Genomic DNA, 25556 nt, shown 5'->3' with positions numbered 1-25556 from the left:
CTCTAAAATCAACTTTCAAAATGATGCTAATGGACGTGTTACAGAAGCCCTTTGTACTCCATCTTCATAAGCTGCTGTTACACTGCAGCAGCGCATCTCAGTCTCACCCCCCCCCCCCCCAGTCTTGGATCATGTTTTGCGCCACTGCTTTACGGACAGTCTTGAGATAATGAGAGACAAAACCCACATGGACAAGGGGGGACCTGTCTCTTCCCCCACACCACTCCCCTTTCTTTGTTACTTAGGTTATTCTTGGCCTTTTTTAAAGTCGCTTTATTTGTGATTTCCATTTTTCCCCCTTTTGCTTCCACCAATGTATATCTGTCACTCCTACTAGTTCATAGGGGCAGTGCTTGACTTTTATTCACACATAGTGCGTCACCCCCAGTCTATGGCACCATTCAGACGAATGTTTGGGGAAAGTATGTATGGCTGCACATATGTCTATCATTGACAGTAATGGACGCACAGAGCAATACGGTGCTGCTCCATACACGGTTACACATTCGTGTGAATGTAGCCTAACCAATACCACAAATGAAACAATGCAATATACTCCCCCAAGTGAGATGAGTAAAGACGGTCAGAGGTGTAAAAGCGCAGCTGCGCCACAATTCGTTCGCATGCGACACAACTCAAGCACAAACCCGTTAAATACCTGTCAAAGCTGTGAAAATCCCGAAAACCGTGAACAGTCCGACGAAAGTGCAATCCACAACCCTTAGTAAATAAGCCCCATTGTTTGATTATTTGCATTACCATCAGCCCATCCCTTATTGTACTTTTTGTGGTGTGACATACATAATAATATACTCCCCTCAATCTCCCAATTGTCCTTTTTGTACAGTTGTATATTTGTTCACTTTTTCAATCTTGTATGTCTTGTGTTTATGTCTTTGTGTGGCAGCGGTGGTACATCATAGGCATGTTTTTGTGAGCAGTAGTGATTATTATGGCTTTTTTTCCTTCCAGATACTCTGTTAATGGAGCAGACCCTTCAACACACTGAAGTTTTATTCTCTGTAGAAGATGGTCTCTCTCCTCATCCCAATTTCCTCTGTAGTCACAGAATGTGGATGTAGCTTTAATGATCGGTGACTTCAGTGGACACGCAGTAAAAGCTATAGTTTTTATGATTTTATTTTTTGTAATCAGCGCAAATAAGACAAATGTATAATAACAGAAGTACTGTGATGAAGTAATACTCAGGTATCTCGCTCTTAGCAGGCGGCAGCTCCTCCGGGACGTGGTGTGTATAGAGATGTATGTACATAGCATCATTTTTACTGAAATCCTGGAGCATGCCCAGAACCTCTGGTGTTTGCGCTTGTGTAGATAATGTTACGGGATGACTTTATTTAAAGACTGGGCTTACATTTTACCTGTATATAAATAATGACATGGCAGGTGCAGATGTTTTCTACTTCTGTTACTTGGAAAGATGAATGCTACATGAAGCCAATGGATTTCTCTACAGATTTTGCATTGTAAAACAAAATACAGTATTGCTAATGTTAACTGAAGCTCTGAATGTATATTTGTTATAAAAAAAAAAAAAAAGACTAAAGTTGGGTACTGTTAAGGTGTCTTTGTGGTGGTGTCACTTTATTACCAAATACTTCAGGTATTCACATATTCCCAACCTGTGTCTTGCTCCATGCACCTTTTCTGTGTTGTTTTTTTTTTACATGGATAGATACCAGCAAAGAGAATTAGGAAAGGTTTAATATTGGGGCATCTTTTTTTTTTCTACCATTAAAATAATAAACAGACAGGTGAACTAGTACTTGTATTACACCAGCACCTGGGTATAACTGAGGGACAACGTTTGCTCTGATGGGACAACTACCAGGCCATTTGATGGTACAGGAGAGATGGTAAATGACCTGTCACCAGATTTTTGACCGCCCAGAGTAACAATGCCTGCTGATAAAGTGTTACAAGTCCTCCACATATCACCTAAAATTAGCTGCCAGTGGGTCCTGTACCTTTACTACAGACGTTTTTCTGATATGCAAATTAGCTTTTATGGCTCTTCTCTCTCAGGCTGGCAGTGATCCACGCCCCATTATTCTGACTGACAGCTCTGTGTCTCTTCAAATCACTTCCTTGTACTTAGGGACCATTTGCTAATATTCAACTACAGACATATAAAGCTCTTTGTACAGATGGGAAATAATGTGTTAATTTTTTTACATGGTGCCTTGTGTTACATTCATGACATGTGACCAGTGACATCATCGCAGGTCCTTTAGCCTTTTAAGAATAGCAAACAGTACACCATGTATGTGATAACATGAAATCACAGCAGCCTCAATGGAGGATCAAGAGGATTCGAAGTCCATGGAGGCTGCTGTGACTTCATGTGGTCAGATAAATGTGTGGGGTACAGTTTGCTATTATTAAGGGTCTAAAGGACCTCAGATGATGTCACTTTGGTTCAATGATATGAACTGTGACCAGTAAGGAGGCTTAAGGCATGGGGGGGGAGTAGATGGGAGGGGCCAGCCAAACCTCTGATGCCAGGTAATATAATATAAAAGGTGATTTATGTGGATGTAAGCAAAACAATTTTTAGCTAAAAGAAGGGGGTCAGTCAGTTTGGATAGGAGCAGAAACGCAGCAAGTGATTTCATCACTACATAGCATACAGATCATTGTCTTTTGGATGTGTTCAGTGTGACCCTAAGGGTAGATCTTACAATAAAATAAAAAATTTGGGAAAACCCCCTATATTGGCAGTATTGGGGATTAAAGGGGTTGTACAGTTTCAGCACATAAAAATGTTATCCAACTTTCCAATATACTTTCTGCATCAATTCCTGATGGCAGAACACATTCTTCTTACTTCTGGTAGATAAACAGCAGTCCAGTACTCCTTAGTATCAGAGAGTAAATAAGACCTGTGTGACTTCCAGTGAATAAAAAAATCTGTTGATGCTCATGTGAAGTAAAAAGTGAAGCTTCTTATTGTATCCCAGCAAGCGGAGATCTGGAAAAATGTCCATAGTTATACAATGGTACAAAAAATGGCACAATTATGGACATGTGGAGAGAAAACTAACAGCAATGATGGTGTCAAATTGCAGTTGCTTATAGAAGTTGAGTAGGATGTATGAGGAGCTATGTGATGCAAACACAAGTCAGGCCCAGTTATCGTATACCAAGGACTCTTGAATATATCAAAATATTGGCAGAGGTCATGTTGCTTTATGCTGAAGAAGAATTGCCCTTGACTAGTTTCTAGAACCATTGCATTGTGTTACTTGCATCATAGAAAACACTAGTGGCGTGTTATTATCTATATGTACGCCTACACCCTCATGATGGGCCGGTTCCAGAAACACTCACTCTTAGATATAAAATAATGGCTTGTCATATAATTCAACACACTTGGTGCTTTCTTACACCACGATGTAACTACACAGCACCAAGAAACCACAAAAGATCCTTTTTTTTGGCAAAAAGTTTACTGCAATACTTCTCCATGACAGAAAAATATCTAATCATAGTACAGCAAAGTTTGTAACCAAAAGGCAAGAAAGAATGATAATGATGTCTGGTGTAAAAAAAATATAGTATTAAGAGGCCACAACTAACTGCAGTCTCGGTCTATTATGCTATGATCCTGTAATATGGTTTCTGCTGCGTCTTATCCAAAATGAAGGTGATTAAAGTGCTTCGTATGAACGTAAACCTTTATGGAAACCACTGCACTGCATCAATGCTGCATTGAAGAAAAAAAGCTTTATAACTTAAAAAAAAAACACTAGAAAAACATGTGCGTACATGTGTAAATTCAACTGCAACTTTAAAAACGAGGGGTACAAATAAAACTTGAATCATTTGCCACTATACTAGAGACAACAGGATTTAATGTTGGCACACAAAGTTCAAACATAATGTCAAAATGTATTGTACAGGATGAAAGCACTTTCCTGCTGCCTGCAACGGCATACATTACAGCAGGAACGGCTCCATCATTAAAAAAAGGTTTAAAAAGTATCTGTCCAGACAAAGGTGATAAAATGTCACAGAGAGACAGTCTTATGTCCTGCATGGAGCAGCCGGCCTTAGAAAAGGAGCAGCGAGGGCTGGTATCAAATTGCTGCTGGAAAGCAGGTGGCATTCTTCATGTGGGAATGTTCTGACTTCAGTACAAATGGGATTCCTTATGCTTTAAGAGTCGGGAGCGGCTGGCAGAGTCTGTGGCACTTCGGATGACCTCCATCCACCTAAAAGGATGACAAAGTGAATTTTAAAGCAGCCTTAAAGAAAATCAAGCATCAAAATCCATCATGATAAACCAGGGACACTTACTCATAGATCCAGGCACTGTGACTGTGGTAATCTTCTTCTATGTGTTATCCATGGCCTCGTTGCTGTTAAAATTATGCTAATGAGTCCAAGGGGTCTTTGGGTGGGTGTTTCCAGAGCCCCCTCAGTGAAGTCTTTTCACAGGCTGTTACAATGAGCAGAGCTGTTCTCCCTCTGTCTGTGTAATCTATCAGCAGCAGATCTACTCTGCTCATTGTAACAGCCTGTGAAAAGACATCACTGAGGGGCTCTGGAAACACCCACCACAGCCCTTCTGTTTCATAAATGTAGAAGTTGATGTTACTAGGAAGGAGGCCATGGATAACAAATATAAGACAATTGCCACAGTTCCTGGATCTATAAGTAAGTGTCCCTGGTTAATCATAATGGATTTTGATGGTAGACTTTCTTTAACCCCTAGGCGCACCAGGACGTTATAGTACGTCCCCGGCGCTAGATGCTTAGCGCACGGGGACGTTCTATAACGTCCTGCTTCTGGCACCGGCTCACGAACGGAGCCGGTACCAGAAGCAGCGGCTGTCAGCTGTCTAGTACAGCTGACAGCCTGCGCTAACACCCGCGATCGGAGCCGGCTCCGATCGCGGGTGTTAACCCCTTACTCGCCGCGGTCAAACATGACCGCGGCGTGTAAGGGTGTTTGCGCTGTGGATCGGATCCCCCGTGCCGCTTACCGGGGGATCCGATCCACTTCTGGGCAGCTCCGAGGACTGGCATGCGCCCCGGAGCTGCCCAGTCTCCATGGCAGCCAGACCCCTTCCGGGTCTGGCTGTAAACTGTCTGAGCATGCGCAAGCTTGCTCAGACAGTTTACACTGCTCTACAATAAAATAGTATTGTAGAGCAGTGTATTGAACTTAAACCAGTGATCAGAGCATCACTGGTTTAAGTTCAAGTATGTATAAGTAAAAATATGCAAAAACAGTTAACACTACACATTATAATAAATAAAAAATAAATACATAAAAATATAAGCCCCTAAAATGTCACTTTCCCATAAAAACACTTAATAAAGTATAAAAAACACAAAAAACCCCGCATATTTGGTATTGCCGCGTCCGTAACAATCTGTATAATAAAACAGAATCATTACTGGACCCGCACGGTACACGCCGTAGAAAAAAAACGCAAAAACGTTCCGAAAAAAGATAATTTTTAATTAATACCTTATAAAAAAATGCTCTAAAAAGTAATTTAAAAAATGTTATGCACTCCAAAATAAGCCCACTAAAAAGAACAACTCTTCTCGCAAAAAATAAGCCCCTAACCAGATTTGTCAGCCGAAAAATAAAAAAGTTATGCATATGAAAAGATGGTGATGCTAAAATGAACAAGATTTTCTCCAAATTGGTTTTTATTCAGTACAATTGAATAAAATACACAAAACCCCCACATATTAGGTATCCCTGCGTCCGTAACAATCTGCATAATAAAACAGAATCGTTATTAGTTCCGCAAAGTGAACCCCGTAAAAAACAAAACAAAAAAAAGCTCCATAAAAAAGATCATTTTCAATTAATACCCTATAAAAATGCTCTAAAAAGGGATTTAAAAAATGTTATGCACTCTAAAATAAGACCACTAAAAAGAACAATCCTTCTCGAAAAAAATAAGCCCTTAAACAGATTTGTGAGGCAAAAAATAAAAAAGTTATGCATATGAAAGACGGTGATGCTAAAATTAACAACATTTTTGCCAAATTACTTTTTATGCAGTAAAAATGGGAAAAAAATAAAAAATCTATATAAATAAGGTCTTTTTGTAATCGTGGCGACTCATAGAATAAAAATAATATACTATTTTTATGGTATGGTAAACGGGCAAAAAAAAAACCCATAAAAATCTTCCTGAAAAGTGATGATTTTCATTTCCTCCACCAACAAAGAGTTAATAAAATCTCACCAATTAGCCTATAGATTCCCCTAAATTACGTACCAGAAAAGTGCATCTCATGTGGCAAAAGAAATAAGCCCCTATAGGTCCACATTAAAAAAAAAGAAAAAAATTATAGCCTGTACAATGTGACATAGCAAATCTGATCTGGATGGCGCCTCCTTCCCTTCTATGCCCGGCCGTGCGCCCATACAACAGGTTACCACCACATTTGGGGTATCGGTGCATTCGGGAGGAATTGGGTATCAAACTTTGTGGAGCCTTTTTTTATTTAATCCATTGGAAATGTTTAATTTTCCACCCAAAATGGGTGTATTGTGAAAAAATATTACAATTTGCAGACTGCACCTCCATTTTGTTTTAACCCCTATAAAACACGTAAAGCGTTAACAAACTTCTTAAAAGTGGTTTTTCATACGTTGAGGGGTGTAGTTTCCACAATGGGGTAATTTACGAGTCTCGCTATTATTTAGGCCTCTCAGTGTCAATTAGAAGTTGAGCAGGTCCATCTAATACAGGTTTTGGTGATTTTACAAAAAATGTGAAAAATGATACCTAAATTCTGAGCCTCATAACATTCTAGTAAAATATGTGGAATCTTAAAAAACCATGCCAACATAAAGCAGACATTTGGGAAATGTAAGTTATGAATTTATTTGGGTGCTATGACTATCTGCATCAAAAGTAGAGAATTTAGAACATTGAAAATAAAGAATTTTTCCAAATTTTTTCCAAATTTTGTTTTTTTTCATAACTAAACACAAAAGATATCATCCAAATTTTTAAACTAATTTGAAGTACAATGTGTCACGAGAAAACAATCTAAAAATCCCATGGATATCTCATAGCGTTCCAAAACTATAACCACTTATAGTGACACAGGTCAGATTTGAAGAATGGGGCCGCGTCCTTAAGGCCAAAATAGGCTGTGTCCCCTAGGGGTTAAATTACACTTCCTAAGAAACAAGGTCCTTGAGACAAGTCTAGGTTTTAAAAATGGTGTACCAAGCTGAAGAGTACCACAGCAATAAATATAGATATTCTTTATTAAACACCATGACCTAAAACAGTATTTTTATAATTTGTTCTATAGCTGAGAAAAAGTTGCACACCTTCTTGTATAGTGATACTAGCATTTGTATAACTACTTACACAGTAGGGTTGAAAACTGATATTACATTGAACCAATACACCCTGCCTCTCGCCAATTACAGTATACACGGTCACTTATTTGTGGTGTGTAGCATGTTCCAACAAGTAGATTAGTGGTAGTATATAAAGTGTCATTGCCACAGGAGCCCTCGTGAAAGTGGTGTACAATGTTAAACAGGGCCTGTGGTGGTAAGCAGCATGTGGCCTCCAAGCCACAACCAGGTCGACAATTTATTTATACATCCAATTTTTTCCTTAATTGTCTAGCTTTCCCGATGCAAAATCCAATGTGTGAACTGTCCCCAACATATTTAACCTGGACAACCCTTTGACTATTGTACCACACAAAGCTTACAGAGTATGGTTAAACAAGTCAGCAGTGAGTCAGCAGTGATTATGCAAGTCCAGGACATCCATGTTCATGACAACTTTGTAAGGATTGTCAAACTGGAGCTTGGAAAAAAAGACTGGCTTTTTTCTCCTAGAAACAGCACTCCATCTGTCCACGAATGAGTGTGAGCTGCAATACTAGGCGTGGACAGGAGTGGCGCTGTTTTAGGAAAAAGGAGCAAACCCTTTTCTCTAAACATAGATACTAAAATAGTTCTGGATTTTTCCATGGACTCGCTGAAGACTTAAACGTATATTTTCTTATAGGAAAGAAAAACAAATTATCCTGTAAAAGGAGAGGTTGTATGTGAAGCAGAAACGTACTGCAAACCATTAGAAAGAAGGCTGTTCTGTGCTGATAAAACACTAAGCCAATTCAGCTATGAGGTCTGTACACTTACCTTTCAAAGGTGTATTCATTTTCAGCCCTGAAGTAGTACACATGGGACTTGAAGTGCAGTTTAAAAACATGATCCTTGTGAATATTCTCTGATTCAGAGGGAATGGTGAGTGAGTATCCAAGCAAAGGGAGACTGGCTAACGGGTGGTTGTCCTAAAAAAAGAGGAATACATATCTACTATATAACAACATAAATAGCATAGTACTACCTATTCTCCACAGTGTTATCTCCCAATTTACATGTACTGTTTAATGTACGATGCCCCTCTTACCGCCACCTACAAACTTCTGATTTTTATAAAGCATTACATAGTGTTACGTGGGGCCGTCCAGAGAAATTATTTCAATGTTAACGCTTGATATGTTATGTATGATATATGCCCATCAAAGCAAGCAAGAGAAAAAAAGGAAAGAAGTCCTTGTCTAGCTAAAGCTAAAGGGGTCACATTCTGCAGAAAGTAGCAGGTCCCAGAAGTGGGACCCACATCTTCTTTATAATTATAAATATTTTTTTTTTTTGCATAGCCACAGAAAAGTCTATAAAGTTGACAATAACCCTGGAATTTAGTTCCATGACGCCTTCACCCTTAGCTATAACCCCAACTGTTATAGACCCATCCTGCATGCTACATATTTACCTGGTGGGATTTGTAGAAAAATAGGCAAAAGTTAGTGAACACCACCCAAAGTTTCTGCCATCCATTGCTATTTTTGAATTTTCTAAGGAGGACTCCCGATAACTGATTCTGCAATTAAAAGAAACCAACATTTACAAAGATAATACATAGAAAAAACAGTTAAAGGGGTTGGTCAATTTTCAATAAATCTTTTCCATTAGACATATCTCTGCATGTTCATGCACCTGAAGCCTCCTTTGATAATTTCAGGATTTGATACCTGCTGCCCTGTGCATACATACACAACTCCCCATTTCTCAATCCTTCAGTCTATCCTAATGGCATCACCCACTGTGTCTCTCTCTTTTTCTCACAGTCTGTCTCACTGACGGGGAGAGGAAGGGGGGGGGGGGGCTGAGTCATCATTTCCTGCTGCAGGTCCCTCCTATTTATCAGTGCTCAGACATGTAACAAAGATCCAGAGAGTTTGCAGACAGCACCAAAGTAAGCATCTGAGATGATGAATCAATCAATGAACATTTAGGGATTATAACCAAGACAGTAAAGGCACATGGGCAATTTATTTAAAAGAATGGCCAACCCCTTTAACAAAGCGATATTCAGACAGCAAATAAAAAAGTTCCAGAATAACATGTAAGCAACAGGTAACATTTTACAGTTCAGATAGAAAGTAGGACTGGTGAAAATTATTGTTTGGTGGAATCTGACAGCAGGTTTGACCTAGCAAACGGAAGACAGTGTTAGTAGAACCATTTACAAATGTGCAAAGATACAGAGGACTGCAAAAATCCATTTATATTCAAGGGTTGTAGCAGGACTTGGTACATAGACGACAGATCTTTTCAATGAGCTGCTCCATGGCCCCTTTCCTCTGCTCGGCGTATGAGCACTGCACCAGGTCCAGCTACAATCCTGGAATATAAATGCATTTTTAACAATCCTGCTGTTTGGAAGAACACACACAAAGATTTGGTTGTACAGATTTCCAAGCCTAATGCCCAACACGGGTATGGTCAAACGGCTTACACATTTCCTTAAAAGTCGCAGTTTAGACAGAAAATTATTTTTGGTCACTTCACACATAAGAACCCGTTACTGCCTACAATGTACTGGCAATGTTTTATGTAACTAAAACTAAGCCATGTGTTTTCATACATTAAATTAATCTCTGGCCTACAGCAGCGTCTATATAACACTCTATCATGACCTTTAAGAGAGGTTGTATGCCATTTTTTTAACAGTAACAACAAGTCCATATACTGTGCCTGTTATGACAGATCAAAACCAGGTTGTATATAGCTGGTTCTAAGGAAAAAAACCAATACATTATTTTCAATATGTGGCAACCTATTTACTTGCCTGTAGCAATGGAGACATAATGGGAGTTTAATATAAGTGATCTTCAACTCAAACAGGTATTCATGTCAGTCATTAATGGTGCATCAACAGGTCTAAAGGAAAGGCGTTCCCCGACCACCTCCTTTAACTTCCCCAGCCACTCTGTGAATGTAGAGGTGGACCCTGTATTGCTACTCAGTATATATTTTCATAAGTATCTGCTGCCACCTACTGGAATATCTGCGCATACGTTTCATATACTGTGGGACATGCATAATAGGTAAATATATTAACTTGTTTGGGGTAAAACAGCAATGCAGAAAGCGAAATAATTTAGCAGTTAAAAGACCACCATTATCCCCCATATATTAACTGTATGTGTTACAGTGGGAACATGTTATCTGTGTATTAAATATGAAGACAGTGTACAAATCCACATTTATATACCTCAACAGCAAAGCTGAAATCAATGACGGAGACACTTGTGTTGCGATGCCAGCAGACATGGACTGTGGTGTTTCCTCTGTGAGGCGATTGCCTTTCTAGAGATGAGCGAGAAGCACTTAAATCATCTTCAGACTCCTGGTCTACAGGGCCTTCTTCTGGAGATTCTGAAACACATTGTCAAAAAATAAAGATAACTTAACAATTTATACAGCCAATGTCAAGTATGTTTCTAAGGCTCAGTTCACACCTTCATTTAGGGGGTTCCGGTCTGAAAAATAGCGCAGAAGTTAGCGTCTCTTCCGCTAATATAACAGTGATTATATTATATTATATTTGTGATGTAAGGCAATCTTTCCCTTCTTTGTTTCTGTTACTTTATCCTAAAATGGAAAGTGTAATGGAAACCCCCAACACAGATGTGAACTGAGCCTGTGGCTTATTGCAGTAGGAACTGCTACAAAGACATTTTTAATGTATCTGTGACCCGGAACGGAAATAAGACGTATGTTTGATGATGAACTTTCCTAACGAATCTACAGACTATTACTTCAGTGTTCACTTACTTCCATCAGGGGGGCTGCTGGCCATCAGCTCAGGGACAGGACCACCACTTTTTTCTGCCAGACCTATGGCCATCTGAATGTCTTCACTCCACTTTTCAATTTCTGCCTGTGAACTGGGAAGTGGCAATGACTTATAATTAGAACAGAAAGATGCAGATAATTAGAATCACATTAGATTTTTGGGGGTCAGACAGAAAGCCATCCTCACAACTGTCTCCATCTGCTGTATCTACTACTACATATCTTCATGAAAGCTCCTAAATATCTAATGTCTTAATGTGTGCATTTGCTTTACCGACAACATGTTTGGTGTAAATCTACAATATTTTTATAACCACATACCTTGCTGCAACAACTATAGCCTGATTCTGACTGCGCAGAGTCAGGCAATGCGGTACACCCCACTCGTCATCACTTTCTTCTACCTAGAGGAGAGAAACATTATTAACAGGAGCTATGGTGGCAATATCCACAAAGACGTAACATGAAGACATGACCTTTTTAGAGAAATACCACTTTAAAGTAAAACTGATGGATTTTGTTCATTTTGCACAATGAATAGGGCCCCTTCTACACTCGCAACGTATGCTGCTCGGATCCCATGGCCCGAACGCTGAAAACCGAAACTGAACTCAGCATGTCAGTTCAGTTCCGGTTTGCAGCATTCAGGCTGTGCCATCTGGGCAGCACGCGTTGCGAGTGTGATGCGAGTTCATCGCATCAGACTCGCGAGGGTAGAAGGGGCCTAAGTGGCGCCTTTATAATTTATTCTTCATGGAGAGATAGGAAAGGAATTAAATCTGGTAAAGAATGTAATGATGTGGTCACATCAGATCCATATTCTAAATTCATAGTGACATGAACAGATTTCTTACCGTCATATTAAAGAGGGGTAACTGGCCATGGATCTTAAACTGATTTGATGATGTCAGCCCCCTGCTCGTGTACAACAGCGCATCATTAAACTGCAAGAAAGGAAGAATATATCAATGGGTTTTCTTTCACTGAATACCTGACAAACATCAGGCTTGCCAGGACAGAAGAGAAAATATCTTGGTATTAATAACCCAATCCTTCCAGCTTTAAGATTAACATGCAATCTGATATTAAATGAGCCCCTTCTCTGTCCAATGCATTTACCTACCAGGAAGAACATACGTTGCTGTAAGCCTTTCCCAGATAACTTGCTTAAACTTCCAAGTCTGATAAATTCCTAGAAAAAGATACCAATAAATGCCTCATCAAGGAATTGAACATGATAGAGAAGGTTAGAAGACCAATACTGAAGCCGTGTAAAAGGCTAAATTCACACTAACGTGTCCTGTCGTACTGTAGCACGGCAGACACACATTGGCGCCCAGGAGAGGACGAGGGGGTGAGCGCTGCTCATGGGGCACGGTGCCATATTCTGGGGAAAGATAGGACATGTCCCATCTTTCTCCCAGGCACAGAATGGTACGGAGCTGCACGTGTGCGGCACTGTATCACTCCATACAGTGCCGTGCGCCCATTGGCGGCTCGTTTATATTTCCCCCAACGGCCTTGTGAGGACGAGAAACATACACTGCAATAAGCAACCCTCAACTATAACATGCAGAACTCGACTTGGCTGAACGTGAGCTTTCATTTCTATAGAGGAGAACCTGGTGACAGTCTTACATGTATATCCTGTAGCAGGCAATTTCATTCTGTGAGATATTATAAATGGTCTATGATAGATTTGTAACGACTCTGGCTGCCTTCATGCAGATGTGGATAGTGAAATCTGCTCCTAGTCTGAGGAGAATTATAAATGTATGGCTTTCTAACCTATTCTAACCTAACCCTGCCCAGTTGGTTACCTAGCAACATTTGAGGGGGAAAAAAAGACCTCATATGGATGTCATCTCTGTGTGTGGTCCGTTTATCAAGTCATTTCTATGGAGCTCTACACATCTATGAAAAAACAGACATGTGAAAAGACCAAGAAAAATCAATGGGTCAATAAGCTATCTGCAAAAAAAAAAAAAAAAAAAAAGGATAGCAAATTGATGGTTGTCTGAATGAGCATTAATTCTGAGCTGCAAAACCGAATGGGAGCTGTATCACTTTCTTGCAGCTCTAGCTACCGGTGAAAAAACACTTTTATGAATGGGGCCATAGAAAATAATGAGTCGGTGTTCTATGTGTTTAATGAACTACTGGTCCTGAGCACTAGGCCTCAGGCTTGATTCAGCCAAACGTGTGCTACGGCCAGTAGCCTGGACAAGCACACATCAGCGCGTGGAGAGGAGGAGGGGTGAGAGCTGCTTACCCCTCCCTACTCCATAGGAGATTGGCCACAACAACGGCCAAGAGGTGCAAAGATAAAGAAAGCTCTATCTTTTTTGCGGGCACGGTGTACTCATTGTACCAAGACCAGGCGCTGCCACTACATACGCCACTCTAACGGTTGTTCTTACCACACGTCTCCATTATTTCCTATGGGCTCGTAAACAGCTATACCTACCTGTGTTTGCAGCTCAGCAGTCTTTTCTCCTGACCCACCCCAATGAAATATGGTTTGCAAACAAAGGATCACATGTCCCCAGCTCGTGATATGTACATGTTTCTGTGCATGAGGCCTCACTGTGTGCCTTTTACTCTCTCTTGCAATGTATAAGGCAGCGGAGTCTGTACAAATCACACAGGTATACAATCCAACATGTAGAATCAATCACTTACCCTTCCAGGGATTACCAGGTTGTCAATGCCCGTCACATCCTTTCTAAGTTCTTGTAGTTTCTGAAAGTTTTCCATCTTTATCATTGTCCCGTGAAGTTGAGCAACCATTTCAGAGATCTCAGCGAGTGCAGCTGTTAAAAAGAGAATGGCCCACATTTATTTTTTTTATTTTCGTTTTTTGTCTGACTATGCACATTCTTTTTTGTGCAAACTGCTTTCACATGTATTTAAAAGTGTCTGCGCCAGTTTTGTGTCGTGGCTGCACGGTGTCCAACAAGAGAGAAAAATGTGCACCTAAAAAGGGGCGAGTCACTGCTTAGTAGGACCATGCGTCCCAATTCTGTCTGCACCACAATTCTGCAGCATGAACAAAGTGTACCAAAAAAAAACGTGCGCCACAATTCATGAATCTGGTGCCCTCTGCACACTATAAGGCAAACTGCACATAGTGTAGTTTGCCCTGTTTTTGATGAATGTGGACCAATGTGTTATAAGGTATAATGTTATGATACAAGTACTTTATTAATAAAAATTTTTAAGACACATTACTAATATAGAAAGAGTCAATTTTTTTAGAATGTCTGAAAAACCTGGGTATTGCGAGCGGCACTGGCTCATTGAAAACGGACAATCCCTACACAAAAAGGAGTCATAGTGGATATTCATTTCATAACATCCACTAAGACACCCAGATGTGTTGTTTTTTTCCTTTTTTGGTTCCTTGCCCACAAATGCTTTTAACATACAAGTGCTAAACCAACATTGGGAGAGAAGAAAGAACCGGACTGCACATGTACATATCATAAAATGATCTATTGTCGCTAGGCTACATCTACACAACAAGCTTGAGGTTCTTAGTTACATTTTGATCAAATTGCATAAGCTCACTAACCACTTAAAGGTGACTTCGTTCTAGTGAGCATGGTGCGGTATTATGTGGCATCTGCTGTTTCCGTTGTGCGGTGCTGGTAGGGACACATAGCCATGGGGACTGTGCCTGCCAGTATGGGTTCCGGGTCGCAACTGGGTCTAGGTCCCTGCGGATGCTGTGTTTTTTTCTAGCGGTGGTGGACGCCATGTGATGCTAGGGACCCACTACAACGAAGTCACCATGAAGAGGTTAGTGGGCTTATGCAATTTGATCAAAATGTAACCAAGAACCTCAAGTTTGTTTTGTAAATGTAGCTTAGCAACAATAGATCATTGTATAATGTGTGGATGTGCGGTACAGTTCTTTTTTTTCGCTCCCTTGCATTTCCATTTCTCACTCCCACATTCAAAAATCTATAACTTTTTTTTCCCCATGTAAAGAGCTGTGTGGGGCTTGTTTTCTGCATAACAAATTGCACTTTGTAGTAACAGTATTTAATATTCCAAGCTGTGTACTGGAAAGTGGTAAAAAAAAATTACCAAATGCAGTGAAATTGGTGAAAAAATGCATTTGTGCCATTTTCTTTTGGGCTTGTTTTTTATGGTTTTCATTGTGCTCCCTAAATGACACGTCTCATTTATTCTATAGGTCAGTACAATCACTGGGATAATAAATTCATTTAGGTTTTATTGTGTTTTAATACATCTAAAGTACCAGTATATTGCAGTATGCAGCAAACAAATACCGTGTATGAAGAGGGATCTCCATACACCTGCAGCTGACATGTGACGTGTAGATATGTCACAGTTAGTAAAGCCGAACACAAGAGCAAAAATTGAACTGGACATTCAGGCACCAATAACCCTTGGTCACAATGTGACAGTGTCACACTCAGCTCTTCAGGTGGCAGAAATAAATATAACTGTATATAAGAAATAAATATATTGTGGTCCATGGACTTCTCACCTCTAGTGTCTCGGAAATCCACATGATTTGGAGAGTAGTGTTTACAAAGCCTCTCCATGATCTGTTTGTAGTGCATGAGTCTGTGCAAAGGCCGAAGGAGAAACATATTCAGCGGCAGATAGCAAACCTTTTCTTGCTCAAAGTCTCTACACAAAACATCTAGCTTCCGTGAGTTTTTAATTGTCTTTTCAAGTTCTAGCAGTGCTTCATAGTGTTTCTGAAAGTTACTTGTGAATTGCTGGGAAGAAACACAAAGTTACACTCATTAAGAATTGTGAGGATGACGTCAAATAGCCCAGATACCAGATGATAAGAAAATGGCTGTAGTACTGAGTACTTCTCTTCTCATAGTACTGGAGTGGGGTACATAATATTCCGGCACTCGCTTATGTAGTTATAAACATTATTTAGTCTTCACATTTACAATTCATTATACATAGGAGAAAACTAATTTATACATTTAGAACCACACATTAAATCATTAGTCATGGTCTGGTCTAACGTGAGGTTAGTAACACATCTGTTTTCTTCTATTTATATTGGATTTAGGGGAAGTGTGGTCTCCACTAAGCAGCTTCATTTATACCTTCTAAAGAGAACAATTGACATTTCAATGTGTAAACGTGATACAATTTATGAACGAGCAGTAGGAGTCCAAGCCAGTAGCTGTAACATAGACAATGACCTAGAGTATATAATCTTGGGTTAGGTCAGCAGCTCAGATTACTGACAAGATAATATCAATACTTGTGGTTGGATATGTCATTTTCCTTTCACACCCATTTTGTGGGGTCCTAAAAGTCAAACATTTGCAAGATGATAGCATATGCTACCAATATTCCAGAATTTACTATGAAAAAAACATTCGTGTGAGTTAGATTTATTATTCTTTTGGCATTACCTTCATACCCTGAATGTTCTTCAGCATAACATCCCCAATTTTCTGATTGTCATTCTTCATGTGTGAGTTGGACCTTCCCTCCCTGTAAAAGCACAGATCAAGAATAGAAAAAAATTACAAATATATTTTCCTACTTGTATTACAAATAGTTAAAAGGACACAGCCATCGCTTTTCTTATTCTCTTATTTACAACCACTGGTGCTTAATAATGTTTCATTTTTAATTTTGCGTCCTGGTTACTTGCTCACTTTACGTTCCATGGTTTGTGGAAGCCAAGGATGCGCTCTGCAGGGGTAAGTGTAAACATTTTACCCTATTGCCCTCATGTGCTGCCCCTTCAGGGTCTTTCCATTAAAAGCATAAAACCCCATTTAAATAATACTTTGATCATCATACAATCATTTTTCATGGCACCATGAAGAGACACTAAATAAAATGTAATATAACGCAAACACATCTTACCAAACAACAAGTCTCTGATCAACTTCCTTTAGGAAACTGGAGTGAAATTTATGTAAGGGCTCAAAGTTAGGGAAAATTAGATTTTTCAATTGCTCTGGCATGGAGTCATCTTTGTTCGTCACATTCTGAAACCACTGAAAAGGGAAAATTATTACATGATCAATATCTGTATTACAACAGAGTCAAGATGTCTAGGCAATGTGTTCTAACATGTACTATGACATCTTTTACACTCATTGAAGGTCAGATTCTCAACACAGCCAATCTGCAGTTACTGCGGCACAAAATAAGGGGTATTGTTCCAGGACTTTTCTTTTTTTTTTTTTTTGGGATCAGCAATCCTTGGAATTGGGACCATCACCCCAAACAATGTTTGAAGTACGGTGCGTGCTGCTTCTACTTATGGCTTGTGCTGTCAAGTCCATCAGTCACACGACTGGTTTGTAGTTCAGTCTCATTCAAGTAAATCAAACTGAGATGCACTTCCAAGCATTGACACTATATCACGTGTGTCGCTGTACATGCAAAGCTGTGAAGAAGCCACAAGATTTATGCAAATTCTGCAGTCTCCTCTAATGCTAATAGGTGGGAGTCCCATTTATTTAATATGTATAACTTACAGATACAGAATCTGATTAATAAACAAAAAAATCCTGGAAATCCCCCATTTACTGTTTTCCATTATTTGTTACTCTTTATCTGTGAGATATTAGAATGAAGAAAGCCGTACTGATAATTAACCCACACAAGGCCCTCACATACTGAAATAACGCCCATATCGAATATAATGTGTAAATGAGTGTTAAAACAAATAAATGTAAATATTACAGAAGGTTTTACTAAATTATAAGTTTAGAAAACAACTGCTTACTCCTGTGGTTGATCTCAAGGATCAGGGAAGGGCAGAACATCAAAATCAGAACTTACCACTGTAATCACTTCAAGATCTTTAAGGTAGGTGCATTCTGTAGCAGAAAACTCTTTTGCAATATAGTAGGCTTTGTCTGTAGGACATCTCTGTGGAGACAGGGTTAAAAAACAGAATGTTGACAAAATACTTTAAAAAAAAAAAAAAAAATTAAAATAGGATGGGGAAAGCTAGTGGAGTCAAATGGGCCGTAATGCCTGAGTGCTGCTGGTCAGCAGGAGGACCCAACAAGCCACCATTATGTATTAAGAAACAAAGAACGGGGCATTGAACAGCAGGGCTTGTGATAAAATGGTTAAAGGGTATAAAACCTATGAGTTCTTCTCCTCCAAATTAGCATAGATTCTATAAAACATATGTATCAAAGCACCCTCTACACCCATTTCCTTCCTCTATGCAAACTGTATAGGGTCCATATGTTGTTGTGTAGTAACCACCAAGTAGTTCAATACAGATGGCTCATTAGACATCATCACCAAAGAAGTCAAGGCGATTGGTTGGAAATCAATCCTGACAGTTGCCCGGGTCAGGAACTTTCTGCTGACTTAAACTAGAATTAAACAGCTTTGCCAACACAAAGTTAAGCAGAACATACACCGAATATTTTAGCCAGGATTCCATCCAATCCTGGAGTTTTTTTTAACTTAAATATGTCTAAGGTTTAGTCTCACTTCCTCTAGTGCAGTGATGGCGAACCTTTTAGAGCTGGAGTGCCCAAACTTCAACCAAAAGCCACTTATTTATTGCAAAGTGCCAGCACAGCAATTTAAGCAGTAATTTATTTCTCCTTGTTCTTTGACAACTTTCAATCATTCAGCCTCCTAAGGACAACAACACAGTTGAAAGGAGGAGGGCAAATTAGTCTATCATTGTAGGAAGATTCTGCAGGAAGATTCTTTGAATCCTGCCTGGTGAACTTCATTCTGGGGTGATGCCCTGGGTGCCCACAAAGACGGCTCCGAGTGCCGCCTCTGGCACCCGTGCCATAGGTTTGCCACCACTGCTCTAGTGTAATTACTAACAAAGTCCTATGCTATGACAGGGACTCTTCTGCTGTCATAGTATAAGATTCTACTGCATACAAACTTGCATTACCCTTAAAACATACCAAATATAATTTCAAAAACTTTTGATATGTTGTAGGGCAGGTAATTTTAAGCCTTTTTGCAATTGAATTAGTTACCCGAATCTTGCTCATTCCTCTTGTAAGGCTAATGGCAGCCTAGATATCGCCCAGTGATTTTAATACTGGAGACCATAGAGCAGACAAAAAAAATTAATAAATTCTCTCCTTTCCTGGCTCCACTTCTCCTCCCTGCACCACACTGTATCTTCATCTCCCCCCATGTGCTGCTCTGCTCCACCACTGCTTTTATTTGGTGGCATCAGGACCTGGAGTAGAGCTTTGCCATGAAAGGTAAAGGACTAGCTATCAGTACAGCTGACATGTCCTCGCCTGTTCCCCTGGGCATCAAGGCTCTGTGTCCTTATGCATACAACCAGCGTCAGGAGTCAGGGCACAGAGTGGAGCAGCAGATGATCGGGAACAGTAAGGACTTCTCAGCTCCACTCACCACTACCAAACTGTTTTAGAAACGCTCATTGGACTTCGACTGTCAGCTGGATGCGGACAGAAATTCATGGCTTGAAAGACTGCATTTTGCTTGTCAGCACAGGCTGTGCATCCTCTGCTGCACTTTTTGTACATGCTCAGTAGTAAATGTGTTTTATACAGGTGTTTTGTATTGTATGTATATTGTGTGTTTTTTAAATGTATTATATGTTTTATATCGGACTAGCTTTAGCTCCCGGCGTTGCTAGGGATAGTATATCACTGCTCTACATAGATAGATATTAGATGGCCAGACAGATGGACATACATATATAGATATGGATAGATAGACAGACAGACAGACAGATGGACAGATGATAGATAGACAGACAGACAGATGGACAGATGATAGATAGACAGACAGACAGATGGATAGATGATAGATAGACAGACAGACGGACAGATGGTAGATAGACAGACAGACAGACAGATGGATAGATGATAGATAGATGGATGGATAGATTTGGTGTCATTGGTCAGCAGCAGGTGCTTGTGATGAGGTGACAGGAGTTAGGTCCCGCCCCTTCATGTTGATTGTAGTTTTTTTGAGCGCTGGAAACCATGGTTACTATGGGACTAAAAATGTAGTAAATGAGCACTGAGAGGCAAGAGGAATTATTCCCAGGGAAACCTGGAGCAGAATTATGTTTTTTAGGCTTTTTTTGCTCAGAATGATGGTTACACTTTAACTCTTTCCCAACAACCATACAGCTATATATACGTCCCATTTGCAGTTAGCACATAAATATGTGTCATGACAGTGCCAAACAATAATAATATCAAAATGTGTTTCTAGGTGTAACAGAGCCTGAGACATCTACTCTTCTGAACGGCTGTAACTAACAGTGGATATCTATGGTTCAATCTAAAAACACAATACCAGAAGTGTGTTTCTAGGTGCCGCGGCTCAGAAAGGATGACGGTTTGAGGTGAGCCACCCACCAGACAGACACTTTGCAAAAAGTACATGCACTCTCTGCCTTTGACATGGAAAATGGTGATTAATTGACACTGTTCATGTTTATAACATATTTGTAAAGGTTTATGCAATTTTACCACTTATTAAAAAGTTTTAATGGGAAAATTGACAACACATAATTTTTTGTAAAGTGGTTTCAAAGATATCTTCATTTAACCCCTTCGACCTACTTTATGTGGAGAAAGGAAGTTTATAAACGTCATGACGGTTACCAACTTCAAACAGCTATATCTCGTGAACCCTGGCACCTAGAAACACAATGCTGGTGTTATATCTCCCCTTTAAAAGGCTTTACAGAATGGGAAATATGCACTCTTGCACTAGTACAAAAAATTTTGATTAATATACAGCTCACTATTGACGTTTGTAAATTTAAGAGTGAATAGCTGTAGTTCGGTTAAACATACATATACAATACATATATCATATTAAAGGGTCTTCGGTTTAATATGCACCAGAATTGTCTTTTCAGGTACAAGGGTCTAGGAGATATAGGCATTTGAAGTGTGCCCCCCTCTAGGCTGTCAGTTGAAGGCAGTATATAGAAGGAGCTGCAGGAAAGACTTTTGCTTTCACATTGCAGAATTGTAGAAGTACATGCACCCTCTGCATCTGTAGCTGAACCTGGTAAAGGGTGATGGGAAAAAAAGCTGTACATATTCATAACATATTTTGGTAAAAGTTGTAAAAATGACAAAAAAAAGCTTCTGTTTTCACATTTGTAGTCAATTATTGGCAAATTTTAAATAGAAAAATACGTAAGTAATAAAACTATCTTGTCAAGCTAAAATCTCACATGTCATGAAAAGAAACAAACTAAAAATTGTCATGATATGTAAAGCTTTTCCAGAGATATCGTCATTTAAAAAAAAGCACACATCAGAACGTCAAAAATTGGCCTGGACATTCAGGCCTCAATGATCATCGGTCACGAAGGAGGACCAAAGAAAAACTCTCAGTCACTCCCTACGCATCTATCATAGTATAGTGTACCTTTTTACGGCTATCTTCTTCATCATCAGTTCTGATGCAGATTGGCTCATTCAACAATGGACTTATGAGTGGTGAAGAAGGCTTTCCATCAGGACTAAGGTTTGGCGAGAGTGTGGAGTTGAGCACAGTTGTTCCTCCTTGAGAATTAATAGACAGTTCTGAAAGGTGTGGGCTCCCTGTTAAAGAACCTACACGGAGCAGAAAAAGAAACAAACATTCAGTGCACCAATTCCTACAAAGCTAAAGTACAATTAGGCTAAACTATGAGCACACTGGTAGAAATGTACTGAGCAGTGATATACTGGGGGAACCACCAAGGACAGATCCAGTGATTACTTCTAATTCTCAGGTGGTGATAAATTCCTACTCCCATAATATTTCTTAAAATGCAATCTAGGTCAGAGAGCTCATTATTATCAAAGCATAGTATATATTTTCCAGTATGTATCTAGGACTGTCCAATGTATCATTTGCTAGTTAGTGACAAACAGTGATAGAGCGACAGAGTTACTACTAAATGCACATCTGGTGTAGAGGATCTAAACACTAGAGGTTTCAGATCATACAAAACTTCATAGCATTCAACACAAAGTGACAAGGCTGAGTAAACTACATTACCAGTACTACACACAACAGACATTGTATACCTTTTGCCGTCATTCCATTCATGCTCCATTGAATGCTTGTGACAGAAATCCTAGTACAGCTAATCTACACTCAGTGAAGAGAAATGGGCAGATGAAAAGCAATGGCAATAAACAAATGGCACATCATGTCTTCGGGGAGGTGAAATGGAAACCATGAGTGCACTTAGTCAAAAACCTGAAATACCAGTGCCTGGAAAGACGCATTACACAAGTGTAATGACTGCATGTGAACGCTTTGGTGGAACATAGTTACTTAAAGATCTAGCATTCTGCTCAGTGCTTAAAACACAATGGGGCACATGTATCAGTTGGCCTACTTAAAGGGGTATTCTCGTCTGGGCATTCACATTCAGTTTCATTAATCTTCCATATATAAACATTTCTTCAATTGGATGTTATTAAAAAAAAATGTTTCTGTGTGAAGATAATTTCCCATAAACATAGCCATGTTGTTCCTTAGAAACGAGATGGCTTCCTCGGCTACGACCACCTCACATTTAGGCAGCAGTGGCCAGACATGTACTATTGAGCCCTGCCTGACCACCTGGATTCAGCGATTATTACTACAGGACGGCTGTGGGACATGTAGTAATTCTCAGATATTTCATATACAAAACCTTTTTGTTTATTAATGGCAGATTAATCAAACGGAATGTGAATGCCCAGACGAGAATACCCCTTTAATCATTGCAATGTATCTTAAGATGAGTTGCCTCACTTTTGTGACTTTTTGTGGTGTGTGACTTTTTTGTCCCAAACAGTAGCTCCCAAAAGTAAGTCTGGGTCTAGCATTCTCTGTTTTGGGACTTATAGGTGCAAGAATGGGACAATTTCAGAGCCCAAAAAAAGCAATAAAAAGGTGCATGTATTTAGAAACTAATGAATGTAAACAAAAAGGGGTTGTTCACTTTCAGCAAATAATTGATATTGTTTGAGGAACGAAAAGTATATTTGGAAGTTCCTAGATCTCCATTTGTTGACATTCAACTAAAAATCAGTCCCTGGTCATGTGATGTCACACAGATGCATTGCTCACTATATCGCAGAGAGTAATCAGAGTTGTGCGATATAATGAGCCATGCATCTTCGTGACATGACATCACTATGAACCATTCTTTATCAACAGTAAGCAAACAATTTGTAAAATGAAACTACAAAAAGAGTGAATTAAGGCTAAGCATATAACTATGCATCCATAGACAGTCCACAGATCTCTGTTGGATAATTACTCCCCTCAAAACTATAAATGAAAGCTGGAATTTCTCAAAGGCAGCAAGCATGGGGGATATTCACATTGCATGCTACAGTAATAGCATGCAGTCTGCACTGAGGGTTTTAAACAAGTAGTCTGATAACCATTTATGTGGGTCTTACCTGCGGCTTTCAATCTCTTATTGTGGGAAACCAACAGAGAATCCGGAACATGTGCCCAGTAAAAACTTCCTAATTTTGAGGGGTTTTGACCAATCAAATTTGTGTCTGAGTTATTATGCGCTAAACTACTTTCTTCTCAACCCAACATAATACTCACCAGTGACCTATAGGCTAAATGATATGAGGAGTAATAAGGCAGGAGGGAATGGTGACTTCTCAAGGGATTTCCATTACACAGCTAGGTCTAAGCTGCATTCCCATGCTACATTTCAACTGCTTTTAGAAATGCAATTCAAGAACAGTAGGTAGAAGCTTACTGGATCCCAAAGGGGTTTAGAACTAAACACAGTCGGGAACAAGCACTACATGTTTTATCAGAAAAACATGAGTTGCTTGTTCCCAATAACAAGAATTTAGGGGATTTGATCTAAACCTATATGCGATCGAGTGAAGATCCTTCCCACTTCTAAGAGAAATTTAAATACAACGTGTGAACGTGGCCTCAATCAGCTGTAGGTGAATGGGAGGGATTTAGGCAAACTATTAGATTAAAAGCAATTTTCAAAATTAAATTGCTATTCTCTGTTGACAGGTGATAACAATATCACAGGAAAGGTTCCCACAGTACAGGGGGGATCAGTAGGGGTTCCAGTGGTGGAACCTGTACTAATCATATTGTTATGGCCTTATTTTGTGAATAAGGTGTAACATTCAAACTTGGCACAGTCCCTTTTATATTATTGATTTTAAATTTAAGATTTTTTTTTATCAATTATTGATTTTTCTGTAGATTCTTTGTTCAGTGCTCAGATACTTCTATCCACAACTAAACTGGACAGGGTCAACTTTGAAAGTATTATAGCAAAGAAATGTTATGATGATTTACATTTATAAAAACTAAAATATAATAAAGTTAAAAAAAATGAATATACGGACAAGTTTAATACCGCACCCCAGTGGAAAGAAATGTGTCCTCTACCTTTCATTGTTGCATGTGCGTGTGCCAGGTGGGTTACACCTGACATAAGAAAGTAGTGTGCAGGAAACTAGGTGTCCTGATCTGCTCAATATAGCCATTGTATTACATCTAAAACACAATATTCAAATCACACTTAAGAGGACACAAAAATGTGTCGGTTTTATTAATGCTAGAGAACAGTATTACAGTGAAATGCTTCGATATAGAATAGTTTTCTTGTGATATTCTCATTTCAATCTGTACAAAACATTCACTCCCGACTGCAAGAAAAAGGTCCATGCAAAGATTCTGAAATTCAGAGAGGTCCTACAAAAAGAGTTTACCCTTGCACCAACGTTTTCACAGACAAGACTGTCAAGCAACGGTAAGAAAATGTATTATACCATTTCACAGCTAACATCTAAAAACAAAGAGGAAACATGCATTATGCTTCACATTCAATATCTACCCCTTAAACTACTCTACATGTTTTGTTGGTCAGTGAAAAAAACCTGCCATCAGGTGTCCATGTTCATAGGAAGAAAAGCAACTTGTGTTTTCAGGGGGTAGCGGCCAACTATTATTAAACATGCTGAATTTTAACATGCCTGATCCCGCACAGCCGGGCATGCGTTCTGCTGCTCTTTATGCTATACTAAAGCAGAGCATAATGCTTGCGAGATTACCGAGTTCTGTGCTCAACAGATTCTGATGCTCCAATAGTATAGGAGTGGCATAATATGTGGGGGTCCCAGCAATCAAAACAAGACTTGTCAGTGTGTTATCACCTATCCTATGAAAAGAGGAAATCAATCAAATGTAACACAACCCCTAATAAAACTATAGTATTTGTTGGCCATAAACTTTCAATATGTATTGGCAGAAGACTCTTTCAGTTAAAAACAGTACCCCAGAGTCACAAGGAAGAGAAGAGTCAGCTGCTCACATACAGAGGGGATCATTTCCAGGAGGACCAAAGGATTAGGCATGATATAATGTATCATGT

General features: G+C 39.4%; 2 protein-coding genes across 3 annotated transcripts in view; one reads left to right on the top strand and one right to left on the bottom strand.

The window, feature by feature from the left end:
* The window catches only part of STK24 (serine/threonine kinase 24), a 40481-nt gene extending 38895 nt beyond the window's left edge, over positions 1–1586 (top strand). The window contains exon 11 of the mRNA XM_072135466.1: positions 973–1586. Coding sequence (XP_071991567.1) covers positions 973–1009 — 37 coding nt within the window. The 3' untranslated portion in view covers positions 1010–1586. The remainder of the gene's footprint in view (positions 1–972) is intronic.
* Positions 1587–3025: 1439 nt separating this feature from the next.
* FARP1 (FERM, ARH/RhoGEF and pleckstrin domain protein 1) overlaps positions 3026–25556 on the bottom strand; it is a 118201-nt gene continuing 95670 nt past the window's right edge. For both annotated transcript variants that reach the window (XM_072135465.1, XM_072135464.1), the window contains exons 14-27: positions 21572–21759; positions 17987–18076; positions 17060–17193; positions 16597–16678; positions 15696–15933; positions 13859–13989; positions 12300–12368; positions 12031–12120; positions 11498–11580; positions 11156–11268; positions 10593–10756; positions 8808–8915; positions 8171–8322; positions 3026–4235 (exon numbers count right to left, since the gene is read on the bottom strand). In XM_072135465.1, coding sequence (XP_071991566.1) covers positions 4154–4235; positions 8171–8322; positions 8808–8915; positions 10593–10756; positions 11156–11268; positions 11498–11580; positions 12031–12120; positions 12300–12368; positions 13859–13989; positions 15696–15933; positions 16597–16678; positions 17060–17193; positions 17987–18076; positions 21572–21759 — 1724 coding nt within the window. In that variant the 3' untranslated portion in view covers positions 3026–4153. The remainder of the gene's footprint in view (positions 4236–8170; positions 8323–8807; positions 8916–10592; positions 10757–11155; positions 11269–11497; positions 11581–12030; positions 12121–12299; positions 12369–13858; positions 13990–15695; positions 15934–16596; positions 16679–17059; positions 17194–17986; positions 18077–21571; positions 21760–25556) is intronic.

This window comes from Engystomops pustulosus, chromosome 2, assembly GCF_040894005.1.
Source record: "Engystomops pustulosus chromosome 2, aEngPut4.maternal, whole genome shotgun sequence".
NCBI lineage: Eukaryota > Metazoa > Chordata > Amphibia > Anura > Leptodactylidae > Engystomops > Engystomops pustulosus.
This window is presented reverse-complemented; position numbering and strand designations above follow the sequence as displayed.